Raw genomic sequence first — 25771 nt, 5'->3', positions numbered from 1 at the left:
GCACACCTATAATTCCAGAATATAATCCTTGAGGATTGTTATAGATTTGAAGCTGGCCTGGGCTATTCAGAGAAAGATTCTATCTTTAAGGAAAAAAAAAGTTTTAGCTTTAAATATTTTTACTACTTGTAAAGACTCTGGGTTTGCTTACTGAGAATTTATTTTGAGAGCCTCTTCCAGTCTAGGAAACTGGGCACTGGTGAAGTGATGTCCAAGCATTCAGGGGTAGCACTGACCTTCCCCACACCTCTATACAAGATCTTGATCACTTTGCAATGGAGATTCTGTAATTCTTAATAACTTGTGTTGATAATCCCTAATCCAAAACTGCAACACAGGCAAGAGTTCCGAGGTCCTGATATGCATCCTCCCAGCAGTCTGAGCTCCACCTTCCTATTTTAGCTCTCATACTATAAAGAAGGGTCTTTCGCTAACACAAATGTAACATTTGTAGCCACACTTTCTAGTTTATTTTGCTTTTCTGTTGTTTATAATGCCCTCAGATGAAGAAACAGCACTTTCTTTGGAGGTGTACCCTCTAGTGAGTTGCCCATTTTAATGGGCACACTCCTATGTATACTGCAGGTCACTTGGAGACATGAACATAGAAGGCACTAGTTAGGGACTCAAGGGGTCTCAGTGGGAGGAGGAAGGCAGATGAGGGAGGGTGGTAAAGGGTAAAGAGGGATAAAATCCATTCTATATATACATACATTGCTTGTCTGTGAAAAACATCAGCATATCATAAACTGGCCATGTCTATGGCTCTTTAAGGAATTGCCTTTATTTAAAAAAGTGACATTCCAAATCAAATGGGAACTTTATAGGTACATTATAATTTTTTTAAAAAGTGGAAAATTAGCATTTTATGTTTGTACTTATTAATTTATGATATATTTCTTTTCCTATACCAAAGGACGTGGCTTTGGTTACATCTTCATCTGTAGACAACCTGCTGTTGCACTCATGACAGAATACAATGTGCTTCTTATCGATGCCGCGTTAAACGATGCTAAGAGAGGGTTAGAAAAGAAATGAAAGACCCCCGAAATGGGGAGACTTTCACTCAAGTCTAGGGATAACACGACCCCCCCCAGTAACTCACGAGAGACCGTCCTTGCTGCAATCACACGAGGTTTAATGACAAGATGACAAGATTGGAACCAGTGCACTGGGGCCGAGACTCATAACCCACACAGGGGAAGAGTTCGGCCCCAGCAGCTGGGAGAAGGGATTTTTAAGAGAAGAAACCACAGCCCAGTAATCCGAAAAGGGTAGGGAGGTCACAAGGGGGCAACTCCCTGTTCCTCAAGGTTATTCTCAAGATTATAATCAGCTAGTTCCTGAAACACAGTATCCCAAATACCAATGATAATCACAAGGGGAGAAACTCCCTGTTTCTCAAGATTATTCTCAAGATTATAATCTAACTTTATCTTCAGCTAGTTCCTGAAACACTGAACCAGCTAATTCTAGATTTCTGATTCTTCCCTCCCTGCATAGATTTTTGGCTCTTTGTTTTCCTGCTAGGGGGATCTGGATTTATTCAGGTCTTTCAGAAACGCTGTGTCTGCTGCGACGTGTTCTTTTGACACTGAATGAACTGCGGATTCCGACAGTGTAGTCTAACTCCTTGGACAGGAAAGGTGGCTTAGGGCTGCAAACCCTTGTTGTTCTGGCAAAATACCCAAACTCTGTTCCCAGCACCCAGATGGCAGCTCACAACCATTCCTAATTCCAGTTTCAGGGGAACCAATTCCCTCTTAGGACCTCCTTGGGCACCAGGCACCCAAATGAGACACACACACACACACACACACACACACACACACACACACACACGCACACACACACATAGAGAGAGAGAGAGAGAAAACACTCACACGTATAAAATTAATTTTAAAAATCAAAAAGGAGTGGTTCAGAAAAGGCAATCGGTCACACTGGCCTGGGCTGCCATTAATCTATCTGTTAGGCTCAGGGTGTAGGAATCCAAGGTATGGTTATGAGTGCTTTGACCATCATGGGATAGCGAAAGCAATGGGAATGAGAAAAAAATACCCATAGCTTTGACCTATTGAGTTAGTCTGTGGAAAGGCTTTCTTTCTGTAGTGTTGCCCAACTGATTCAGCTGTTCCACATCAGCCAATTCACTGTGGCGAAAAAATGGCAAAAGGAAATTATTTTCAATGGACATCCACTATATGCCAGGAACTACGCTAGCAACTGCACATACATTTCACATCAGCATCAGCCAACCCAAGTCCCACAGCTACAGAGCAGCAGAGCCACAGTGTGTGATTCCCAGAGGGCCAGAGCGGTAACATCCCTTTACCAGTGCCTTACACACTTTAGGTCAAGTACAGTCCGTGAAGTTGCTGGTGCTGTGTTCACTGACGCATGAAGAGATTGGGTTCCCAGGCTGGCTCATTCCTCAAGGTCACACAACTGTTGTGCACATTTCTAGCACAGATTCTCAGGTGTAGGATGCCCTTTCTACCATGTTGTATCTCCTGAAGGACCAAGTCCTTGTTATTTCTCCCTTCCCTTCCCTTCCCTTCCCTTCCCTTCCCTTCCCTTCCCTTCCCTTCCCTTCCCTTCCCTTCCCTTCCTTTCTCTTCTTTTCCTCCTCTCTCCTCCCCCCTTCCAGTTCCCTTCTTCTTTTTCCTTCCTTTCCCTTCCCTCTCTTCCCCTCCCCTCCTTTCCCTTCCTTTCATTTACCTTCCTGTCCCTTCCTTTCTCTCCTCTCCCCTCTTCTCGAAAATATTCAGGTGGGTCAGGATGGCTGAGGTATTATTATTATTATTATTATTATCATTTTGTTTTATTTCAATTAATTTATAGTTTTTCCAGATGTTCACCTGTATGGAATAAATATTGAATTTGCTTAGGTAGGGACTGAAATGAGAAGAAAACACAGTCATTCCAGGGGAACACAATGCTGTATGACTCTAATAAATTTCATGTATAAATTATATCTAGGCAATCTTGTTTTAACTCTTTTTTAATTTTAATGCTTTTTCTTCTGAAAAACCAGTATCTGTATTTCTCAGTCCTAATCCAAAGCACTATAAAAGTAAGATGAAAGACTTATATAGTTATCTTTTCTTTCTCCTGCCTCTGCTCCTCTCCTGCTTAATAGGAATGCCAAATCTTTTCTGACTTCTCTAGGAAGTTCTAGAGGGCTCCAGAGAATGGTATATATATACTGGCCCCTACACTCCTCTAGGTTACCATTTGCCTCTTTTTCTTGCCATTGACCCGTGGCAAGCCTGTGGATGCCTGCCTGGGTTGGTGCTTGCTTCAGTACAGCCAGTGTGTTGTGTATGGCCCAAAGCTCTTCGGGTGTCCGCTGGTTTCTCCTCGGAGGGTGCTCCATGAAACCCACCCTGAGCTCCACTTGGGATGGCAAGCTCCTCCTCTCCACCCTCCCTCTTGCTAAAACTGCAATGCCTTGAATTCTAATTTACCAATTCTTCTAATTTTCATTTGGGTCTTTTGTTGCCCATCCCTTACTGTGGATCTCAGGAAGGAATAGGAGGGGGTGGGTGGACAGGAGTCTGAATGACAGACCCTGGGGCCCCCACACTGGGACTCACCCTTCCCCCTCTGACCTGCTCTGTTGTTCTACAACCAAAATGGTGCCCTTTCTTCCTTGGGATGAATCCTTTCCCATGAAAAGCTTTGGTCATGCAAACAGCTCTGCGTGTGACAAGACCAGCCTGCCAGTCAATTCCCAACAGGAAATTGCATCAGTGGATTTCACCAGGGCTAAACTCCTGCCAGCTCTACTAACTAGTTGGGAGGCAACCCTAGGGGCGGAATGCAGAGGAGAGAGGAACTGTCCATCCACTGTGCAGAACGACAGCCGAGATGTTCCTTCAGCCCGGAGACCTGTCTAGATGGCTTATGTTGACAGCATTACATTTACTGAGCTAGAGAAACATCTACAAAATGTCTGCGTGCATTTTCCGCATTTCAACGAATTCAGCTTCTCATTGGCGTCATAGAGAGTTATCACACAAAGAGTAAGCAGCTTGAGGGCAGGCCCCCAAGTCTTTGGAATTTAAGGAATTGTCACAGCCCTGCCTGAGGGAACTTGCATGAGGGAAATTATCTAATTTCTAATCCAGTACATAGCGACTGCCTTACTATTAATATCCCAATGTGTGCAAAAAAAAAAAAAAAGAGGAAAAAAATGTATTTAAATCCATGGATGATGGTGATATTTAAATGACTGACCATAAGGAAAGTTGACTAGGCTTTTAAAAATGAGTTACATAAAATTTTAGTTTTTCTTAAAAATTGGTAGTCTCTAGCTAGTGGATTGGGAATGATTTTAATTTCTCCATTTGAATTTTTTAAATTTGGCGAAATAGGCAATTCTATAAAAGTCATTTTTGTAACGTTTTTCTTTTGACAAAGTCTCTCCCTGTAGCCCTGGTTGGTCTAGAACTCTTGTAGACCAGGCTGGCTTCACAGACGTCTGCCCACTTCTGACTCCTGAGTCCTGGGACTAAGGGTGTGCCACCACACCCTGGCTGTTGTGACTATTTCCAGCTGTGTAATTCAGTAGCATTAAATATGTTGACCTTGTGGGGCAACTGTTACCACCAAAGAGCTCAAGAAGTATTTTTCTTGTCAACTGGAAACTCTTCACCTATTACCCAGTAATTGCTTTCCCCGTAGTTCCCCCATCCCTGCTAACCACGGTCAGCTCTGTTTCTATAAATCTGATGGCTCTAAGTACCTCATATAAGTGAAACATACGGCATTTGCCATTCTATAGCTGATTTATGGCCCTTAACGTAACATCTTTACGCTTGGTTGATACCATAGCACGTGTCAGAATTTTCCTGCTTTTAAAGCTGAGCAGCATTCCATTGGATGGGTCTGCTGCATCTACTTTCTCTGTCATCTGGGGGTGGACACTTGAGCTCCTTCCAGTTTGACCCTGCATAGCTACTATGAAGAATTGGACCGATATCTATTAAAACCACGGCTCTCAGTTCTTTTGAGTGCATACCCAGTTGCAAAAGTTTTGGATCGTACATCAAAATGTTTTTCAGGTTTTTGAGGGACTTCCGTGATCGTCTGCACTTGGCTCCATCATTTTTTTCTGCCCAAAATATCAGAACCTCAGGAGTTCTGGTATTTTGCAACATCACTACCACTTACTGTTGATTTTTATCTTGTTTTGTTAGTACCCATTCTAATGATATAAATATCAATCATTTAATTGTGACTTCAATTTGTATTTCTCTAATGGTTTGTGATATTGGGCATCTTTTTACATGTCTTTTTACTGTTTGTATTGTTTTTTCCTTTGGAGAAACATCTGTATAAGCCCTTTGTTCATGAACAGTTTTTGGACTTGTAGAAGTTTTTATTATTCTGCATATAAATTTCATGAGCCACGTACCATTCATTAAGTTGCTTTTCACTCTGTTGGCTATATTCTTCAATGCTTGAAAGGTTCTAAGTTTGACATAGTTCAGCTAATCCACATTTTTCCTATCGTTGCTTGTGCCATTGGTATGTTCAAGAAACAACTGCCAAATTCATTATCATAAAATACTTTCTTGATTATTTTATGGTACTTTTATATTTTTGAAGGATTTTGAGCTAATTTTAGTAAATGCACAAAGATAAGGGTCAAATTTTACTAAGTACGTGGCTATCCAGCACCCTCCTTTCCACTCTGAGCCATCTTAATATCTTTGTGGGAAATCTTTCGACTGGCTTCATTTACAGGTTTTTCCACTCTGTTGATCTACATCTTTGTCTTAATGACAGTGCCACACCATTTTGATTAGTGCAGTCTTGTAATTAGCTTTAAAATCAGGAAGCATCCGACCCTGGTGTCAGTCTTTCACAAAACTACATGGGTTGTTATAGCACACTTAAGACTCCATATAAATATTTACTTGCATTCTTCCAGTTCTGCAAAAATCATTTCAATGTTGAACATTTTATTTTTAAAATATCAGTCTGCTTACCTGAATGTAAAGCAAATTTTAGCATGATAAATTAGATCTCTTCCAAATATTTTAATGAAAGATTTCTCTTGACTAGTTTGTGCTGCTAATCTTCTGTGAGTAAACTCTGCAGAGAACATCAGGGTGCTGTGTACCATACATCTGCAGAGGGAAATTATTTCAGAGAATGCAAGAAGTAACATTTTAAGCACCAAATGGTCCTTTAAATCACCACGTCTTAGTGTTCTTCTGGTATGATCCATTATTAATCACATTAGCTTTGCTTTTTACAATCCAGGAAAAACTGGCTTTAATTTCTATAATAACAGCTAATAACATTATAGATCACAACTTTTTAGCTTTTAATCCACTTATAGCATTAGTATTTACCTAAGTTAGATAAACATGTAATTTAATTTGTATGAGATTTAAAGATAACCCATTTCCTCTTGCAACATTCTGGTGGAATGTACTGTTTTTCCTTATTCAGTTTACATATTTTCTTTTGGAATAAACTATGGAGAACAAAGTGACTCCTGAATTATAGACAAAGCTGTCAGATGAAAGACTAAGGAAGTTGACAAAATGTGTCTGTTTGGAGCTTTTGAACAAGGCTTAGTAGTCAAGGTTGTCCTGATGGGTTCATGACCGGCTTGGTTGACCTTCTCACTTCACATAACTTAAATTTACTCTTCTTGATTTCAACAAATATTTACTGCGTGCCTATCATGTGGCAGGCACTCTGTGAGGGCTAGTGGACACAGCCTCTGTCCTCACAGTGGTTCACCACTCCAGGAAGAAATAGACAGTAAACTAATAAATTACCTTATGTAAATAGATACAGAACACTTGAGTTCCCAGAATGGGGAAGTGCTCACAAAACGGCCATGTTCTGGCCTTCCCGCTGCAGCGATGGGCTATATTTAAGCAGTTAGCTAAATCATACAAAGGAGTGATAGTGTTTGGGCATAGCATCATCCTGGGTCTTCTAGAAGTAAAGACAGATCTGGGTTTTTATCCTTAAATATATCCTTTGTTGAAAGCCAATGGCTCTTGGCAAGAATGCCATGTTTAAAACACACCAGGTCATCATTTAGGGGTAGGCTTGTCCCCTCCTCACTGGATATGCCTCTTCCCAGTCAAGTCAGGGGAGGATGCCAAAGTGGCATCACCTAAGAGTCTGCAGCGAGCTACCTCCCTTAGGTCAGGGTTTTCTGAAGTCTGTTTCATCACAAACACCCAGGTAAGTATGAAAATGTTGTTACTGTTCTGGGAGGCGAAAGAGATGTCAACAGTTTTAAGCCATAATGAGAGAGGAATAAACAGGTCTGTTGTTCTGGTGCAGGGGTAAGGGGCCTGAGAGGATTTTGAATTTTTTTTTTACCACAAAGAAATGGTGAATGTGCACCTTGTCTTGAACTTACACATTAATTAATATATATTGAAGCATGACATGATTCCTCATACGTGTGTACAGTTTCTATGTGTCAGAGCAAGTAAATTATATTAACCTTGTGAAAAGCTATGAGATGTCACTGACGTCTTCCTGTGAGGTACTGACACAGGAGGCTGCTCTGTGAGGGTCAGTGTCATTCCCATTGTGCTCCCAAGGTGCATGCGCCCCCATTTCAGAAATGCAGAAGGAGAGTATAAGAGCAAAGTTGCTTTCCCTACACCCTGCTCATTATGATTTGGTTTGCTTTTTTCAAAGACTTCATAATCCAGCGACTTTAAACACAGTAAAAAAAAATAATAATAATAACAGGTATAATAACCAATAACTGCATTTTGCCTTTAAATGAATGTGTTTTGAGGTTCAGCTTGTAGGTACCATCAGGTCAGTTAGGGCTGCTCTGGTCCATACAGGATACTGTGGACTACCAGGTCTCCTCGCTGGCTTCTTCCACAGTGTGGACGTTTCACACCTGTTTGCCTGGGTCTGGCCTGGATTTTCAGTCCAGCTTTCCAGAATTCTGTTCCCTTAGTAACTAAGGCGTACTAGTAGGCAAACTGGGAGAACTGGTGAGCCTGGTTTGTCTAGAACTGGCAGATACATCTCAATTCCAGGGAGCCTCTTGGTCTGAAGAGACTGTAATCCTTCAGTGAAGCAAAGTTGGTCGGTAGGACTGTAGCTCCAGGAGACATGGAGGAACCTAGGAGGCAGGAAATGAGTGAACCTCCAAGAACCTTCAGTTAACAGCACAGTGTATACCAGAGGGCACAATGAAGAAACTGCTGACATGGCCAGTCTACAAGGGGGAAGGTTTTTATTGTGGATAGAAGAGAGAAAAGATCCTGAGGCCTCTGGAAGTGTCCAGAGCAGAGAGAAAAGAAAGCAGACTAGACATGGTCAGGGCTATATAAGGTAGTAGGAGGATGCAGGAGAGCCAGAGAGGATAGCGGAGACAGCAAAAGGTAAAGCGTAGCGAGAGGCCAAGAGAATCTGGCTGGAGACCGCACAAGAAGGCAGGGTAGAGTGGTGGGACAGTGCAGTCACAGCCATGTGGGGTAAACAAATCCCGTGGTGCATTCTAAAGACGTGATTGGTGGGAGGGGCTTTGAACCTAACACACAGCTGTCTCTTTGGGCTGAGTTGCCCTGTCTGTCCCAGAGTAGTAGCTTCCAAATGCAGCTATGTTGCCAAATCGCTTGTAGAGATTGTTTAAAACACAGTGTTGGGGTGAGGGGAGCAAAGATACAATGGAGGTTTTAATGCCTCAGGTGAGCATGACTCAAGGGCAATCAAATGCCATAGGTGAACTCAAAGAATGACTTTCATAGGCAATGGTCAAATGGGTTTCAGAAAAGTGAAGTGTTTTACTATCAGTGAGAACTTAAGAGAAAGTAACAGAGCTCCCATATAGCTGAGGGGAGGGAAGGGGAGGAGAGAGGAGGGAAAGACAGGGAACAACTTTGTACAGCTACTTCTCTCCTTCTTCTTCATTTGTGTTCTGAGACTCAATCTCAGGTCACCAGACTTACCCACTGAACATCTTCCTCGTGTGAGGCCCCTCTGGGTCTTTATAACACACATATCTGACCATGTCACTGTCCTGTGGATTCAGAGTCCAAAGCTTCTTGCTGCTCCGTGACTCAGCGTGTGACTCACAGGGTTTAATGTGAGGACATCATTACCATTGTGCTATCATCTTCTAATGAAAGACCCCCGATATGGGGAGACTCTCACTCAAGTCTCGGGATAACACAACCCCCCCGCCCCCCAGTAACTCACGAGAGACCGTCCTTGCTGCGGTCACAATGCAGTTTAGTGACAAGACGACAAGACGGGAACCAGTGCACTGAAGTCGGGACTCATAGCCCACGCAGGGGAAGAGTTCGACCCCGAGTAGCTGGGAGAAGGGGTTTTTAAGGGAAGAAACCACAGCCCAGTAATCTGAAAGGGGCAGGGAGGGTGTCACAGAAAATTCCGAAAATACCAGTGATGGTCACAAGGGGCAACTCCCTGCCTCTCAAGATCACTCTCAAGGTCATAATCAGCTAGTTCCTGAAACACAGTATTCCAAAAATACCAATGATAATTACTAGGGGGAAACTCCCTGTTTCTCAAGATTATTCTCAAGATTACAATCTAACTTTATCTTCAGCTAGTTCCTGAAACCCTGAACTGGCTAATCCTAGATTTCTGATTTTTCTCTTCCTGCTAGATTTTTGACTCTATTTTTTCCTGCTAGGGGGATCTGGATTTATCCAGGATCCAGGTCTTTCACTAGCGTTTGGCCTGCATGTGTGTTTATTAACCACACATGTGCTTGCTGCCCATCTGAGAAGATGACATCGGCTCACCTGGAACTGGAGTTACAGACTGTTGTTAGCTAGCCAACATGTAGGTGAGGGAATTGAACCCTGGACCCTACTCAGAAACAAGTGCACTTAACCACTGAGCAATCTCTCCAGCCCCATCTTTACAGTCTTGTTCCTGGAATACTCTCGTCTAACTAAGCCCTTTTCCTCCTTCATTCATGGTGAGATTTCAGGTCACATCCTACTGTTAGTTCAGATTCAAGTCAACCGTTCTGGATAGACGTCGTTCCTCCCTGTGTTTCCTCCAGCACCTGCTTGTTGGAATCACGTTAAAAATTATTTCCCATTGTCAGTATCCTTTCAGACTCGAATTTCTGGGGGATACAACTGTTTCTGTAATACCTGAATGCAACGCATTGTACAACGTGAATGTACACAGGTTATTTAGTGAATGGTTGATTCAGCTCTGATTTTGAGCCTGTGTCGTTTTATTATGCCTCTGACTCCTCTTGTCTGGCAAAGCCCAAATGCCCTCCCATGACTTCGTGACTCCCGTGTTCACCTGGCCCGGGGCAGCACGGAGTGGCTCTATGCTGCCCCCACATGTTTTGAATCAGCTCCTACTGCAACCGACTGAGACCACACCCCTTGTTCTCCAGGGTTACCACGGGCACGAATGTCTGTGGGTCTCTTGGCAGAGACACGAGACTGCCTGCCGTGTTTTTTTCTGTGCCCAAGCCTCATTTGTTTATCGCCAGTAAGTAAACCGAACATCGTGTTATCTCTTTCTTCTCCAGTCCCCTTCCTCCTCTCACACAGAAGAAGGCAGCTCATTCTGAGAGCCATTTTTAAAGCATTCTCTCTGGTTCATTTGCATCCTTAAGGTCTATTGAGAGGTCCCTGGAGCCCTCGGACTTTAACCACTTCTTTCTGGTTTAACTTCTCTGTGAAAATAATGTTTAAGGGTGGAAGCTTTCTGACATTCAGGATTTTATCCTTTTTCACAAAAATTAACACATTTCTTTTTCCTTTTTCTTTTTTGGGTTTTTGTTTGTTTGTGTTTTGAGACAGGGTTTCTATCTGTAACAGCTGCCTCTGCCTCCATAGTGCTCAGACTGCAGGCATGTGCCACCACCAAGCAAATCAACGCATTTCTAAAAATGCAGCTGTAAAGTGGTTTTATCTCTTCAGTGAAAGATCTTTTTCCCTACACTGAATCATGTATTTGGAGCAGTGAACAAATTTAGTGTGATCGCATAGTCACTATCACTAATCCACTGGTTCAAAAGATATTACACACAGGCTGGGCGTGTGCACAGAACTTTAATTGCAGCACTCTGGAGGCAGAGACAGATCTCTGCAAGTTTGAGACCAACCTAATCTGCACAGTGAGTTCCAGGTCAGCTAGACCTGCAAAGAGAGTCCCTGTCTCAAAACACACACACACACACACACACACACACACACACACACACACCCCACAAGGGCAGGTGAGATGGTTCAGTATGTAAAGGTACTTGGGGCCAAGCCTGATGACAGAGATAACCAGCTCCTGAAAAACTGTCCTCTGACTTCCACATGCATGCCAAGGCAGTTTGCAACACACACAAGTAACAAATAAATAATAAGTAAATATAACAACTGTATTAAAAAGATATCACAATATTGATTTACTCTATTAAATTTTTTAAGTAGCAATATCATAGAAACAGTATTGCTAATTTTTTTTCAGTGCTATCTCTACAGCCATTTACGGAGCCCCTTAGTAAGTTCATTATGACTAGAATGGCTCTAAGTATATGATACACTGTAGCTCTTTTATTTGGTAATCAGTATCTAGAACAATTAAGCTAAGATAAAGTATGTAACACGTGGTGTCATAGTATGAATAAGTTCAAGAATAAGTGTTTTTTTTTCTCTTGTAAAAGAAATAGGTGTTTCCTTTTCTCATATGGAAGCACAAAACACCCAAGCAGCCAAAGGCTTCTTGTACAATAGCAACCACAAAACAAACAATGCTGGAGGTATCGCCATTGTTGTAATTCTGCAAAAAGGAGTCGTGCCATGCAACAAGGCTCGACGTGGGAGGTTTATTGGAAGAGGAGAGAAGGGGCAGAGAAGGGACAGAGACTGGTCCCTGGGGACAAGAGTGGTGGAAGAGAAAGAGAGAGAGAGAGAGAGAGAGAGAGAGAGAGAGAGAGAGGTAGGGAGGGAGAGAGGATGCACACAAAGCCCACCTTTAACAAGAGTGTGCACAGAAGGTGCTCTTAGTGGCTGCAGCCGAGGATGTATCCTGTCAGGACCTTAAGGGCAGGCCAGTATGGATATCTAAATACTAACACTCATTCCCAACTTCAATGTGTATTGTAGAATCATAGTAACAGAAACATCATAGTGCTGACACAAATACAGACACCTAGAGAGATAGAAAAGAAGACCCGTAAGTAAATCCCATAGAGTAAAACCCATAAGAAAAGTAGACCCATGTAACCATAGCAAACTGACATTTGACAAAGATGCCAATTGCGCACATTGAAGAAAAGACCTCCTCTCCAACAAAAGCTGTTAGGAAAAGTGGATGTCTGCATGCAGAAGAGTAAACTGGTTCCAAATCACTCACCAGTTCAACTTGGATCAAAAATCTTAATATATAGATAGCCCCAAACCCTGAAACTTCTAGAGGAAAACACTTGAAGACATGGGTATAGGAATATACAAAGCCTATCTGAGAGAATTCTGGTAGCTTGGGAATAAAATCAAGAATTGACGAAAGGGATTGCATTGAATCCAAAGGCTTCTCCCACCAAAGAAGATAAGTGGAGAGAAGCCTACAGAAGATAAAAGTGTTTGCTAGACACACATTTGAAAGAGTGTTAAAATCTAGATTTTATTTAAAAATTTGAAAAACTAAATAGCAAAGTAACAAACTAATCAGTAAATGGGCTAATGCGGTGATCAGGCAGCTCTCAAGAGATACAGTAAAAACGGCTAATAAATATGTAAAAAAAATCAGCATCTTCCATCAGAGAAAACAATATTGAGATTACATCTCATCCCAGTTACAAGGGCTGTCCTAAAGACAACAGCGTGCTGGCAAGGACTTGCTCAGGGAGGGAGAACTTGCAGGCTGTCTATTGGTGGACTGTAAACTAGTCCAACCACTATGGAAGTCACTATAGAAGTTCCGTGATTAACTAAAAGTTTATCTATGACTCAACTGTACCACTCCTGGGTGTGTACTCAATGGACTCTAAGCCAGCACAGAGATATTTGCAGAGTTTTTTTTTAACATTAAAGATTTATTTATATTTACCTTTTTATGTGTTTACCTGCATAAGTTTATGAACACCATAAACTTATGGATACAGAGGCCTGCAGAGGCCAAAAGAAGGTATCAGATTCTCTGGAGCTGAAGTTACAGGCAGTTCTGAGCTGCCTGACCTGGGTGCTGGGGACCAGATCCCCTGTAAAAGCAGCGTGTGCTCTAGTCACTGAGCCATCCTCACAAGCCCTACACTTGCGCTTTTATATTTATTACAGGGCTATTCTTAATAGCCAAGTCGCGGATCAGGGTAAGTGGTGTTGACAGATGCGGAAAGAAGAATGGTTTGTGCATAATGGATTTTATTCCATCATAGAGTTGAACAAAATGTGTAGTTGACAGGAAAATGGATGCAAATGGGGACCATCATATTAAGCTAAATAAATCGGACTCAGGTAGATAAATATTGCATGTTCTCTCTTCTGTGAATCTTAGATTTTGTATGGCTACATAAACCGTATACAAGAAAGTAGATGTGAGACTAGGGGAATGAGAACGGCAGGAATAAAGGAGAAGGGATGGGGCAGTGAATACGATCATAGCACATGACATAATTGTACAAAAGTATGACAGTCATCACTATGCACAATAAATATACTCCAGTAAAAGTATAGTAAATGTCTCCATTGACTTAGGACCTGCTCTGTGCCAAATCCTACACCAGTCAGTCTGTGAATGCCTATCTATTTCCATCCCAGCAACATTCACGTGATGGAGTGGTTAGAGTTTTATTCCATAGGTGATAAAGTTAGCTTACAGCAACATGTGTAAATCACCCAGGTCTAGGACCAGAAAGTAATTCCAAGGTTCTTTAAAGATGGGCTCATGCCATTATACAGCAATGCAGGTTATAGTCCATGTTTTAATCAAGTTCTTGTTTGTCTTAGTGCTTTAGAATTTGCTATATATGCTTCTGTCACATAGACTAGTGTGAGTTAATAGTCAAGAGTGCTTACTTCAGTTTATGTCTAAAAGCCAACTTTCTGACCACTTTCATCCACAGTGAGAGATAAGTCTTCAGAATGTGGTTTGTGGAGCTAGCGTGTGAGTAGCTCTGTGGTGGTTCCTTCTGTCAGGTAGGAATGTGACGGAATCAGAACAAACACAGTGGGAACCTGTTGTTCCTTGTGCACCTTGCAACACTACCTACCTCAATGACTGTTCCATCCTCAGATTCTCTGCTGGCTTTGAATAATCTAAAAGAAATACTGATGATGCCAGCAAGTGGGTGTATGTGAAGCATAAGTCATGAAATATTTTTTATTCTTTTTGTTTTTGTTTTTCTTTAAAATCACTACTGTTATGAGAAACCTTGTCTCAGAACATTTACGGCTGAGGTGATTTAGGAAGACATGATACCAACTTCTGGGTCCACAGGCACATGCTCACACATGAGCACACACGTCTGTATATACACATGGAGACATAGAGGAGGAGGAGGAAGAGAGGAGAGGGAGAAGGAAAAGAAAAGGCCCGTTTCATCCAGGGGATGCAGCCTTTGGTCAGGGTGCAGCTTATTTAGTGAGAGATGCCTGAGGTTGTATTTTAGCTCTTTTTTATTCTGCCTGCCAAATCCCGTGGACAAGGCATAAATCCGAACCTATGGTGGCCCCATAGTGCAGGAGCCTCCTGTACACCAGCTGTTTTTCATCTCCAGAAGGAAGGGCTCCTACACTCATCTCATCCAGATAAGCACATAAATCGTTACCAGACGTGGGGCTACAGCCTGTGCCCAACAAGCTAGTTCGGCTTCCTATCCTCCATCAGCCAGTTACAACAGCAAGAGAAGGGCGTGACCATCTCTCTCCTCTAATCACTTCCCTATCTGGGGTCAATTTTTTTGCTTTAACTAAAGATGGAAATGTATGTCATCTTGAAAGGAGAAACCATGAATCGTGGCTTGTGGACATGGAAGGCAAATCTGTAATCACATGTGAACGTGAAAGAATTGGTGATGGTAGGGGTGGGCACACTGGAAGTCTCCATAGGAAGCCACCTTTGTGCCTCTCCCTCAGTGGGACTATAGACATGTGCCACCATGCCTGCTTTTCACGTGGCTTCTGAAGATCCACACTCGGGTTCTCACGCCTGCATAGAGAGCACTCTCCCAAATGTACCGTTGTGCTACCCCAGACCCCTGCCCCTGATTTTCAGACATAGTCCCCTGCTAACTCAACAAGGCACTGCATTCTGTATGTTTTCCCCTGGGTGATAATGAACTACTTTTTTGTTAGTCTGTTTTCCAGCCTTAGCATTCTCACTAATATTCCTAATTACTAAGTTCTTCAAATTTAATATTTCACAAAATTATCTTGAAATAAGTGTATCTATATGTATCAGCAACACAGATAATATGAAAATTCTTGTTCACTGCTGGCCCACTGGTGAATTAATCTTTAACCTTCTGAATGAGTTTAATTTGGAACCCGAAAAAAAATGTGACAAAATGAGAAGCTTAAGAAACACAAATTTTGTATGGTCAGATTGTGACTTCATTTAGATTAAGACGCGCGTTTAGCTAGCTAGCTCTCCTGTTAAAACATGCATCATAATGGCTGCATTTGTGATTTTAAACTCGCAGTTAGCACTGGTGCAGGAAAAAGCTATCTGACTGTTTTATGGGCTGATATCTGTGCCCAACTAGTTGCAATGAAGTCGTATACCAGTTTACCTACTACCCTATTGGTAAGGCAGCTCCAAGTGTAGAGGGAAATACACAGGAAATGTCAGCTGCATCAGAACAAATCAATAAAAAAAAGAAGCCCAGAGGAGTATGCATTGTCTGATGGGACCAATGCAATGCCTCATAGATCTACAGCAGCACCCAGAGGTGTGGGCATTGTCTGATGGGACCAATGCAGTGCCACATAGATCTACAGCAGCAGCCAGAGGTGTGGGCATTGTCTGATGGGACCAAAGACAGTGAGTACCACATAGATCTGTAGCTGTAGCTTCAGGAAGATGCTGAGCTAAACCACTGAAAAACTAACCATGACCTACCAACCTGACTTGTCTGCTGATAGTCTGAGTGTTAAAAAGATAGAATTCTATATGAATTAGTTAGTGAAAAGTCTAGCCCAGCACAGTGTGAGTTCTCAACCATGTGCTTCTGTGCAAAGCAAGTGACTTATGAGACAGGAACCCAGCAAAAATGGCTGTTTGTTGATTGCATATAGAGTTCTAACTACAATGAACGTGGCTATAGAATAAAGGGAGTGAGGTTTCCTGTAAAACAGATTTGAACACTACATTGCTAACATAAATAGAAAAACAGTATTTTGATCATTGCAGACCTCTTAATACTGAAACAGGTTTTCCAGGGCCAGCCCTACCTGCCTCCTCTCTCATATCAGAGCTACTTAAGTAAAGCAATTTTTGTGTAGTTAATATTAGCACAAATTCTTTTTCTGCTCCCCTGCTTCCTAGCAACCAAGGCCGAGTATCTGCTTGTTAATCTACATTTGTTGGGGAGGGGGAGAAAAACCAGAACAGAAATCCCAGTGAGTCTGTAAGAGCCCTGAAGCAGTGGGGTACACCCAGTAATCTCTGTGCTGATTTCGTGAGGGCAGTGTGCGGTCTGCAGTGTCAGCCATCTGACCTTGCTGTCCTTTCGGCCACAGGCTAGAGAAGATGTGATCCACATGCTGAAGACAGAGAAAACCAAGCCCGAGGTCCTAGAAGCACATTACGGATCTGCAGAGCCAGAGAAAGTGCTGCGGGTCCTGCACCGAGACGCCATCCTCGCTCAAGAGAAGTCCGTAGGAGAAGATGTCTATGAGAAACCCATCTCAGAGGTAAAGCGGAGCACCAGAGAGCCTCCCTAGTGAGAAATTGCAGAGATCTCTCTTTTATATGCTTTGATGTTTTTCCCCAAATGCAAAATTGTTATGATGCCCTAATGCAGAATTAAATATAGTTAAGTAATTCTTGGGCTGTACTAGGTAAGTTCTGATAGGAGTTTCAAACGTTTACTTAAATATGCTTCAGGTTAGAAATGTATTTTTCTATATGATTAGGAATGTTATATGCTCTTGAAATACATTATTGATTTACCCCTCTCAGAAATAGCACATTTAGGGGCTGGAGAGATGGCTCAGAGGTTAAGAGCACTGACTGCTCTTCCAGAGGTACTGAGTTCAGTTCCCAGCAACCACATGGTGGCTCACAGCCATCTATAATGAGATCTGGTGCTCTCTTCTGGCACACAAGCATACATGGAAGGAGCGTATACAACATAATAAATAAATAAATAAAAAAAAAAGAAATAGCACATTTAAAAATGTGAAGTGCTTGCTAGTTCTCACATTGAGTTTTCAGGATTACTATAAAAATGATAACCTAACTTTAGATTGAATTCATTATTGATAGTTATGGTTTAATACCACTGCTTTGGGAGTACCTTAAAATGTTCTAGTTTAAAAGGTCTTATGTGGGGGCTGGAGAGATGGCTCAGAGGTTAAGAGCATTGCCTGCTCTTCCAAAGGTCCTGAGTTCAATTCCCGGCAACCACATGGTGGCTCACAACCATCTGTAATGGGATCTGGTGCCCTCTTTGGCCTGCAGGCATACACACAGACAGAATATTGTATACATAATAAATAAATAAAAGGTCTTATGTGAATTCATTCCAGTGATGAAGAAAAAAAGTTCCAATGAAATATTTAGGGTAATTCAAGAGATGAAGTAATATCAGTGGGGGCTATAAGGAATCATTTTATGCAAGAATATATTAGGAATTATGGGCTATTGTTATTACCTATGGCATGACATTTTAAAAATTCCCCCATCCTAGTGTGGACATTCAGTGTCAAATTAGGGTACTCATTTAATGGAGGTAGTTACACTGAGTTTTCAGAATTCAGGCAAGCGATTCATAGCTTTGCAGTTAGTAGAATAATCTAAAAGTAGAAATTAAGTTAGAAGAAACTAATTTTAAATTTAACTTTTAACCTAAATCTGTGGCAAAATCTGATTTAGATAGTATTCATAATAGATTGGCAGCTCCATCTTTTTCTGATGAATGCAGATCTCGACTCTCAACTTTCCCTAAAACGCAAAATAAAATAAATAAATAATAATAATAAAAAAATATTGTTGGTGGCACAGGATTCGGCATACAGGCTGCTTGGAATCCAGCTGTGTGTGGCTTCACAGGGCCCACTTCAGCTCACTAACCTTGGTTCCTTATCTGTGGGGTAGAGGAATGGCATCCACCTCACCGTGGTATTGAGAACTAGGTGGAAGAATGAATGCCTATACAGCTTTTAACATAGCGTCGGGCACACGCCAGATACTCAGGCACTACTAACCATTAGTATCGGCTTGGGTGAGAAGATGATAATTGTGCATACTCTCAATTTCTTCTACGTGTGGGCGGGGCAGGAGTGGTGAGAGGTAAAATTCATACAGAAGTGAAAATATCAGCTTTACAGTGATGATGATGACAGTGATAACTGGACTTACAAAGCCCAGTTTAGGCTTCCGAGTTCTCCCTCAGCTAGGGCTTGAGGTGACTCCCCCAACCCCACGGGAGAGGTAGGCCATCAGAGCAGACTCTTTTACCAGAATCACTACCCCTAATCCTCGGAACTCTGAAAACAGAACACAGAAAGGGGCTTCTGATGATCACCAGGAAATGGCCTGGACACAGGAGAGAGGGACCATGCAGAAATGCTCAGCTGTGAGCTGTCCTGGAACTGGCAGTGCCATGCCTGCTTCTCTGGTTCTTTCTCCTCTCAATAATCTCCCTAATGGGAAATATGAGGGGAGGGGAGTCTGCTTTCCCCCACAGTATCAAATGGAGTCCAGCTCTGTGAAAGAAATAGAACTTTACAAGCAGCAAAGGTTTTCTGTCACCACTGTAGATAACTGGTCCCCTCCAGCCCTTTGTACAGGTTCAGTTCTCGCTACCACAAAAAACAGAGCTAGGAATTTTAAAGATTGTGTGTGTGTGTGTCTTTCCTGTGTGGGTTTATGTACTTGTATACTGGTGCTCACAGAGACCAGAGACATTTAATTCTCTTGGAATTGTAACTCCTGAAGCTGGAGTTACAAGCATTTGTGAACCGCCCAACATAAGTGCTAGGAGCAGAAACCCGGTCTTCTGCAAGAGCAGTATGTGCTCCAAACCTCTATGCTGTCTCTCCCAGCCCCTAAAGATATTCTTTAAATTTGTAACTATGAAATTGATATTAGGAGAATTGTGTATCTCCTAGTAAACCCTTGAAGTTGTTGAAAAATAGAACATGGACTTCAGGATGTATTAGCAGGACTGAAAATGCAAATACAGTCAGGTCATGTCCCTCAACTCTCACAGGATAATTAGTTGCAATCCTCTGGCTGCGGCTGAGCAGAGTAAGAAATTAAAAGGAAAGAAACAAAACCCTTACATTTTGATATCCTTGAATTATTTATAGGCTATTTCCAGGGATTTAATATTTGCTGTTTAATTTCTTGCTTGCCAGAACACTTGGTAAGGGAAAGCAGTCCATTGTGTTGGACTTACTATTTAATCTTCAATGAATCCCTATTGGATGACCTGATTTGTATGGCTTTTTACTTATTTTGCATTACAGAGGATCAAACCTCTGGCCTCACACATGCTGGGGACCAGCTCTGTGACTGAGCTACAGCCCCGCTCTTACTCTTCCTTGACTTCCATGCCCTGACCTCCATCTCTTCCGAGGCTTGTGTGATTTGAGTCTACTGGGTGTTATTCATTCTCAAAAGTCAGCCTTCTTTCCTATTTCGGCTACTAATAGGGTACTTGTCCTAGTGAAGTCAATATCTATCTTTTGTTTTTTATTTATTTTTTTTTCTGCTTAGGAAAGCTCAGCTCAGTTATCTTTATTTTTGGTATTTCAGTTGCTTTCTTTCTTCTCCACTATTTTATGGATTTTAATGTTATTTTGAAATTTATCTTACTGCTTTTGTATTTCCTACACTTTGAAACTCAAGTGATTAAGTGCTTGTTTTCCTCTTCCTCTTCCTCTCCCCCATGCCCTCCCCCTGCCCCTCCCCCATCATTAGAGACAGGGTCTTACCATCTATCCCCAGGCTGACTAGAAATCTACATTTGTTTTTGTGTCTGGATATCGTAGAACATGCTTGTAATCCCAGCCCTCAAAGGGCTGAGACAGGAAAATAACTGATTCAAGACCAGCTTGGGCTACATATATACTGCAAAATCAAGGAGAGATGCAAAACTAAGGCTTCAGAGTCTGCAAAACTGTGTGTTTAACATGAGTATTTTTGGGTTTCCCGTTCTTGAGTTGAATAATCCTCAGTAGGGTGTCCTCCCCATCACTTCTGACCCATGTTTGGGCTGAGCTGATGCTGCCCTGTTTGAATCCCCTTTAGTGTGACTCCTTTCTCTTTCGACACAAGCCCAACATCACAAAGTATGAGGCATGTTTAGTCAGGCTCCAAGCAATGTCAACAATTCAGTTTGTTAGCAACTGGTGCTTCTGATATCTTATCCTGCTCTTCCCAAATCCAATTATCTTGTCTTTAGAGACTTTAATAAAACCACCTGGTAAATCTGGTGCATCCTCAGAAGAGGGGCTATGTGATCTTATGAGACCACTTGAAGGGTTATCGCATGCTCTTCAGTTGTGTCCTGGGTCCCAATACCCTCTGCATGCAGGAGTCACCCGCCCTCACTCTGGGGCTCTCCTGTCTTCATTGTTCCCCATTATGATTCAATAATGACTAAAAATAGCCTTATCTCAGGTGTACCCAAACCCATGCCCCTTCTGTGTAAGCCAGTTTGGTTGCTCAGACCTTGTATGTTTCCTTCAGTTGGTTTCTCTTTTCCTAAATTCCTCGATGCTTTGGATTGAATCCTCTGCAGACAACAGAGCTAAAACTGCCTCCCAGCTATGGTCCTTTCACATAAAACATTGATATATTTTATGTTAATTTTTCCCTTTCTTAAATTTGTCTACTTCTGGGGTCTGGCAAGAAAACTCAGCTGGTAAAGGTGCTGGTCACCAAGGTGGACAACTTGAGTTCAGTCCCTGACACCCACGTGGTGAAAGGAGAAGATTGATATGTATAAGTCCTCTGATCTCTGTAGTGTGAGGGTCCGGCTTGTGGGGCTTTCTGTCCTGCCCGGTACCCCACTGCTGGCAAGTCCCAGAGAAAATCAATCACACAGAGATCTCTATAAGTTATAAACTGATTGGCCCATTAGGTTAGGCTTCTTATTAGTCCTTGTAACTTATATTAACCCATTATCATTATCTATGTTAGCCACACGGCTCAGTACCTTTCTCAGCATGGTAGCTCACATGTTGCTTCTTAGGTGATCTGGGCAGGAATGGCGGAGGGACTTCCTCCTTCCTGGAATACTCCTGTTCTCATCGCCCCACCTTTACTTCCTGTCTGGTTGACCTTCCTATACTTCGTGCCTGGCCAATCAGCGTTTTATTAAAATGCATGATTGACAGAATACAGATAATTCCGCCACACCAGATCTCCACACTAGTGCCTTAGCACAGAGACCCTTATATGAGTGTACACACACCCACGTGCGCGCACACACACACACACACACACAGAGAGAGAGAGAGACAGAGAGAGAGAGAGACAGAGAGACAGAGAGAGAATTAGTCAAAAATGTAATTAAAAAACTTCAAGAAAACGGGCTTGGTGGGGCACGCCTTTAATCCCACGACCCCAGAGGCAGAGGCAAACCAGTCACTTGAGTTTCAGATCAACCAAGGCTACAAAGAAAAATTGTCTTGAAAAACAAAACAAAACAAAACAAAAAAGAAAGAGAGAGAGAAAGAAAAACAAAAATCCAAACAAACAAACAAGACCTCTAGGTGAAATTTTTTTTTTTCCTTAGCAAGTTCTCGGCCTTTCATTTTTCATCCCCTCTATTCAGCTGGAAGTTACATGTTCAAAATAACAGATGCCTGTTACAGTGGCACTGTTCTTTAGCAGTCATTCCTCTGATGAACCACCTCTTAAACTCAAAAACCCAAAAACTCGGCGCCCAGTGTATAATTCGTGATTCTGTAGGGCCGTTGCTAAGGAATTCAATCTTCAGACACTGCACAAATTACATAGAGCCAAGGGACAGTCACTTCGTTTTTCTTTTAGGACCTTGATATCATTAAAAAGAAAAATAATAACAAGAAATAACACCTGCCGGATCTGGTTTGTTGCTACTCATGTAAGTGTTTACACGCAGAACTTAAGATTGAAAGCTAGATCCCACAGTAACGCTTTTAAGTAGAACTTAACAACTCAGAAACACGAGTTGCAGGAATGCCTCAGCTATTTGTAGATGGAGCCCAGAAGACTGTCTTCCTCATAATATAACCACTATGGCAGCAAGCTCTAAGAAATGTGTTGAGGTAAATGTTATTCACAGCGATTCCAGTAACCCACTCCAGTGACCCAGCCCAAGACTATTGCTGCCTTAAAAGCCCACTTGATCAAGGCCAAGGCCTGCTCTGTGCCGAGGCTACACCAAAATATTTGATATTTCTATGTGCTATTTCCCTTCAGAAGTCCATACAATCAGTGTCTCAAGATTTCTCCATCTACCATCTAATTAATAATGCCACCATCTTTCCCAATACAATTCCTTGGCTAGCTTAGACTGAGACCTCAGGGGAGACTGGGCCTTCGGAGCCCAATGCTAAAACATGCAGGATGCAAAATAAATTAAAAGACTGGCCTGTACATACTTGGCTCTTCATTCCAAACAAGCCTTCAAATAAGCCACTGTCCTTTCCTTAGCTGAGGGCGATGAAAACACAAAAACAGCTGTTCTTCAAATACTTTTCCAGATTTGCTAAAATGTCTAGAAGTTTGACTGTCAAGCTGTAGAGATCTAAATGCTATGGGCCAGGTTAGTATTGGTCTTTCAACCAGTTTCCACCTGACATCTACTCCAAAGCAAAGAGCAGGGAAGAGAATGAAGCAACCTCCTTTTTAGTTTGGGTTTCAGAAATGGTTCATTCACAGTGAATATATCATATATCTGTAAAGAGAACTGTAAAGCCTTCCTGGAACTGAAGGGTAAACAGAAACCTAGGGCACAGCTCTAGTGCCAATACTCTGTGTAGCCCCACTCCCCAGGAGACTTAAGGAGTTGTCAGTGGGGTTGAGAATGGATTTAATAAGTCTGTTCCACCTGGAATACTGGGTTCTGAGGAGATGGGGGAGAAGTAGAGGATTTCTTTTTCCAGAAAACATGGCATGTTGTAAGAGGCTGCTTGTTCATTCCTGGCTTCCTAGACCCAAAATAATCACTCAGAAGTCATATTATTTGATTATAGATTACTCTCTATTTACCTATATTTCTTAATTATACATTATATTTTTAAATGAGGTACACAAGCACAATACCTCAATCAAAATCAGAAATATACATATAACATCATTGATCTTAAATTTGTGTGAATAAACCAAGATCCATACCAATGCAAATCTCTATGGCATATCCCCCTTTAAATGTAAACAAACATTTATAAACAATCTTTTAGGAAATATGGGCATAGTTCTCTCCAAAATGCTTCCTGCTTTTGGTTAGGCAAAGTATTTTCTTTTAGGGGGTTTTCACAGAGACCTTTCAGGTGGTCTTGGTCCATCAAACCACATTAGTCTGGAATGATTCCACAGGTTCTCATCTTCTGTGGAAACAAAAGAGGAACCTCTTTTCCAAAGCAATATATCCTTAGACTCAAATTCTGAAGTCAAGATACCTTTAAAACATATATGTTGGTTTAATTTAGCAGTCCCCAGAATCAAATGTGTCTCTGCAGTCAAAAAATTCAAAGAAAACACAATAGTATGCATAATCCAAACTGTCTGTGTGTTTTTCATCTTTATGTGGCTTTTTTTTTTTACTCCTTTTAATCTATGACTATACTCTGTTCTCTTTAAAGACTTTGGTTTATTATTTTTAACAATTTACAATTTAGCACTTTACTTTTTAAAAAATAATTATGCTCTTTTTCTTTTCTCTCCCAAGCATATGTACATTTATCCAACACTGTTGCCCATTTTGAGGTCTTTTTTTTAAAAATCTGATTCTGTCTTTATTGTGTATCTGTAATCATTTTCTGACCAGAGCACCCTTTTTTAATGCTAAGTGGGTGTGGTTAGGGCCAACATGCCCTGCATGCTTGTTCTGCCCAGTCCAGCTTGGCAGAGGCATGTTCTCTGCCTCTGAGAGCCATATGCATTGCTCCATTTTTAGGCACACAGCGGGTCTGTGTTGCCTTTAAGGAAGTTGTAGCACTCTGCTCACAGAACCCATTTAAATGCGCAGTAGCTGGACCTTCTGAGAGAGTCAGAGCTGTTCGTGCTGGCAAACCAGGAAGCCACCATTTTTAAAGTGACCACACAGCTTTCTTTTTTCTGCTACTACTGAATCAAGAAGACCCCTCTTAAAGGAGATGTGGCCAGCAAACAGAACCCATCTGAAAGGAAAAATGCAGCTAACCTTTGTATTTTAGTGTCTAGAATTCCTTTCCAAGCCCTCTCAGGTTTTATGTGAATTTAACTAGTGTATGTTGGCACACCATTTTTTTATAGGAAGCCACTTGTTCATTCTTGGCTTCCCACAGCCCAAATAATCACTCAGAAGCCATATTATTTGAATCACTGCTTGGCCAATAGCTTATTCATATTGCTTACTAGCTCTTACATCTAGAATTAACCCATTTTCATTATTTTATATTTTACCACAAGGTTAATGGCCTACTGTCAAGGTTCCAGCTAGCAGCTCTCATCTTTCACCTCTAGTGGCTACATGGCATCTCCCTAACTCTTTTTTATTTCTCCTAGAATTCAGTTTAGTTTTCCCCTCCTAGTTCTACTCTGGTAAGCCACTGGCTTAAACAGATTCTTTATTCATTAACCAACCAAAACAACACATAGACAGAAGGACTTCCTACACCAATGGCACAGTGTCAAAGCATTTTCTCATCACAGATGGATATAGTGCTGGTGGCATCTGGTCAGAAAGATGCTGCTGGCATCCCTTGCTGCAGAGGACCATGAGTGGCAGGGATTCTGCTGACACCCCACATGCACAGCCCCACAGTGAGCCATCTCACCTCAGCAGTGCCAGATCAAAGCCCTGTGCCGGAGTTGAACAGAAAGAGTGATGAGTATGAGAGGAAGTGCTGTTATGGAAAGACCTGGTCCTCTTGAGCAGGCACTTCCTAAGCACCTACTTTGTGCCAACAGTACATGACATAGAACGAGAGAAGCTGAAAGACCCCCGATTTGGGGAGACTCTCACTCGAGCCTCGGGAAGACGTCAACCCCCCCAGTAACTCACGAGAGACCGTCCTTGCTGCAATCACACGAGGTTTAATGACAAGACGACAAGATGGGGACCAGTGCACTGGGACCGAGACTCATAACCCACGCAGGGGAAGAGTTCGACCTCGAGTGACCGGGAGAAGTAGTTTTTATAGGAAGAAACCACATAGCCCAGTAATCCAAAGTGGGGGGCAGGGAGGATGTCACAGAAGATTCCAAAAATTCCAGTGATGATTACAAAGGGGCAATTCCCTGCCTCTCAAGATCATTCTCAAAGGTCGTAATCAGCTAGTTCCTATTCCGGTGATAATTACTAGGGGGTGACAATTACTAGGGGGAATCTCTTTGTCTCTCAAGATTACTCTCAAGATTACAATCCACCTTTATCTTCAGCTAGTTCCTGGAACTCTGGAACTGG

At 42.0% G+C, this 25771-nt stretch overlaps 1 protein-coding gene across 4 annotated transcripts in view; it reads left to right on the top strand.

Annotated features, from left to right (window-relative positions):
• The window catches only part of Filip1 (filamin A interacting protein 1), a 214136-nt gene that overhangs the window by 141585 nt on the left and 46780 nt on the right, over positions 1 to 25771 (top strand). For all 4 annotated transcript variants that reach the window (XM_085689450.2, XM_085689448.2, XM_048435726.3 and 1 more), the window contains exon 3: positions 16683 to 16856. In XM_085689450.2, coding sequence (XP_085545576.1) covers positions 16683 to 16856 — 174 coding nt within the window. The remainder of the gene's footprint in view (positions 1 to 16682; positions 16857 to 25771) is intronic.

This window comes from Myodes glareolus, chromosome 4 (genome assembly GCF_982192425.1).
Source record: "Myodes glareolus chromosome 4, mMyoGla1.1, whole genome shotgun sequence".
NCBI classification, from domain to species: Eukaryota; Metazoa; Chordata; class Mammalia; order Rodentia; family Cricetidae; genus Myodes; species Myodes glareolus.
The sequence above is the reverse complement of the archived record's forward strand: the minus strand, read 5'-3'. Positions and strand labels throughout refer to the sequence as shown.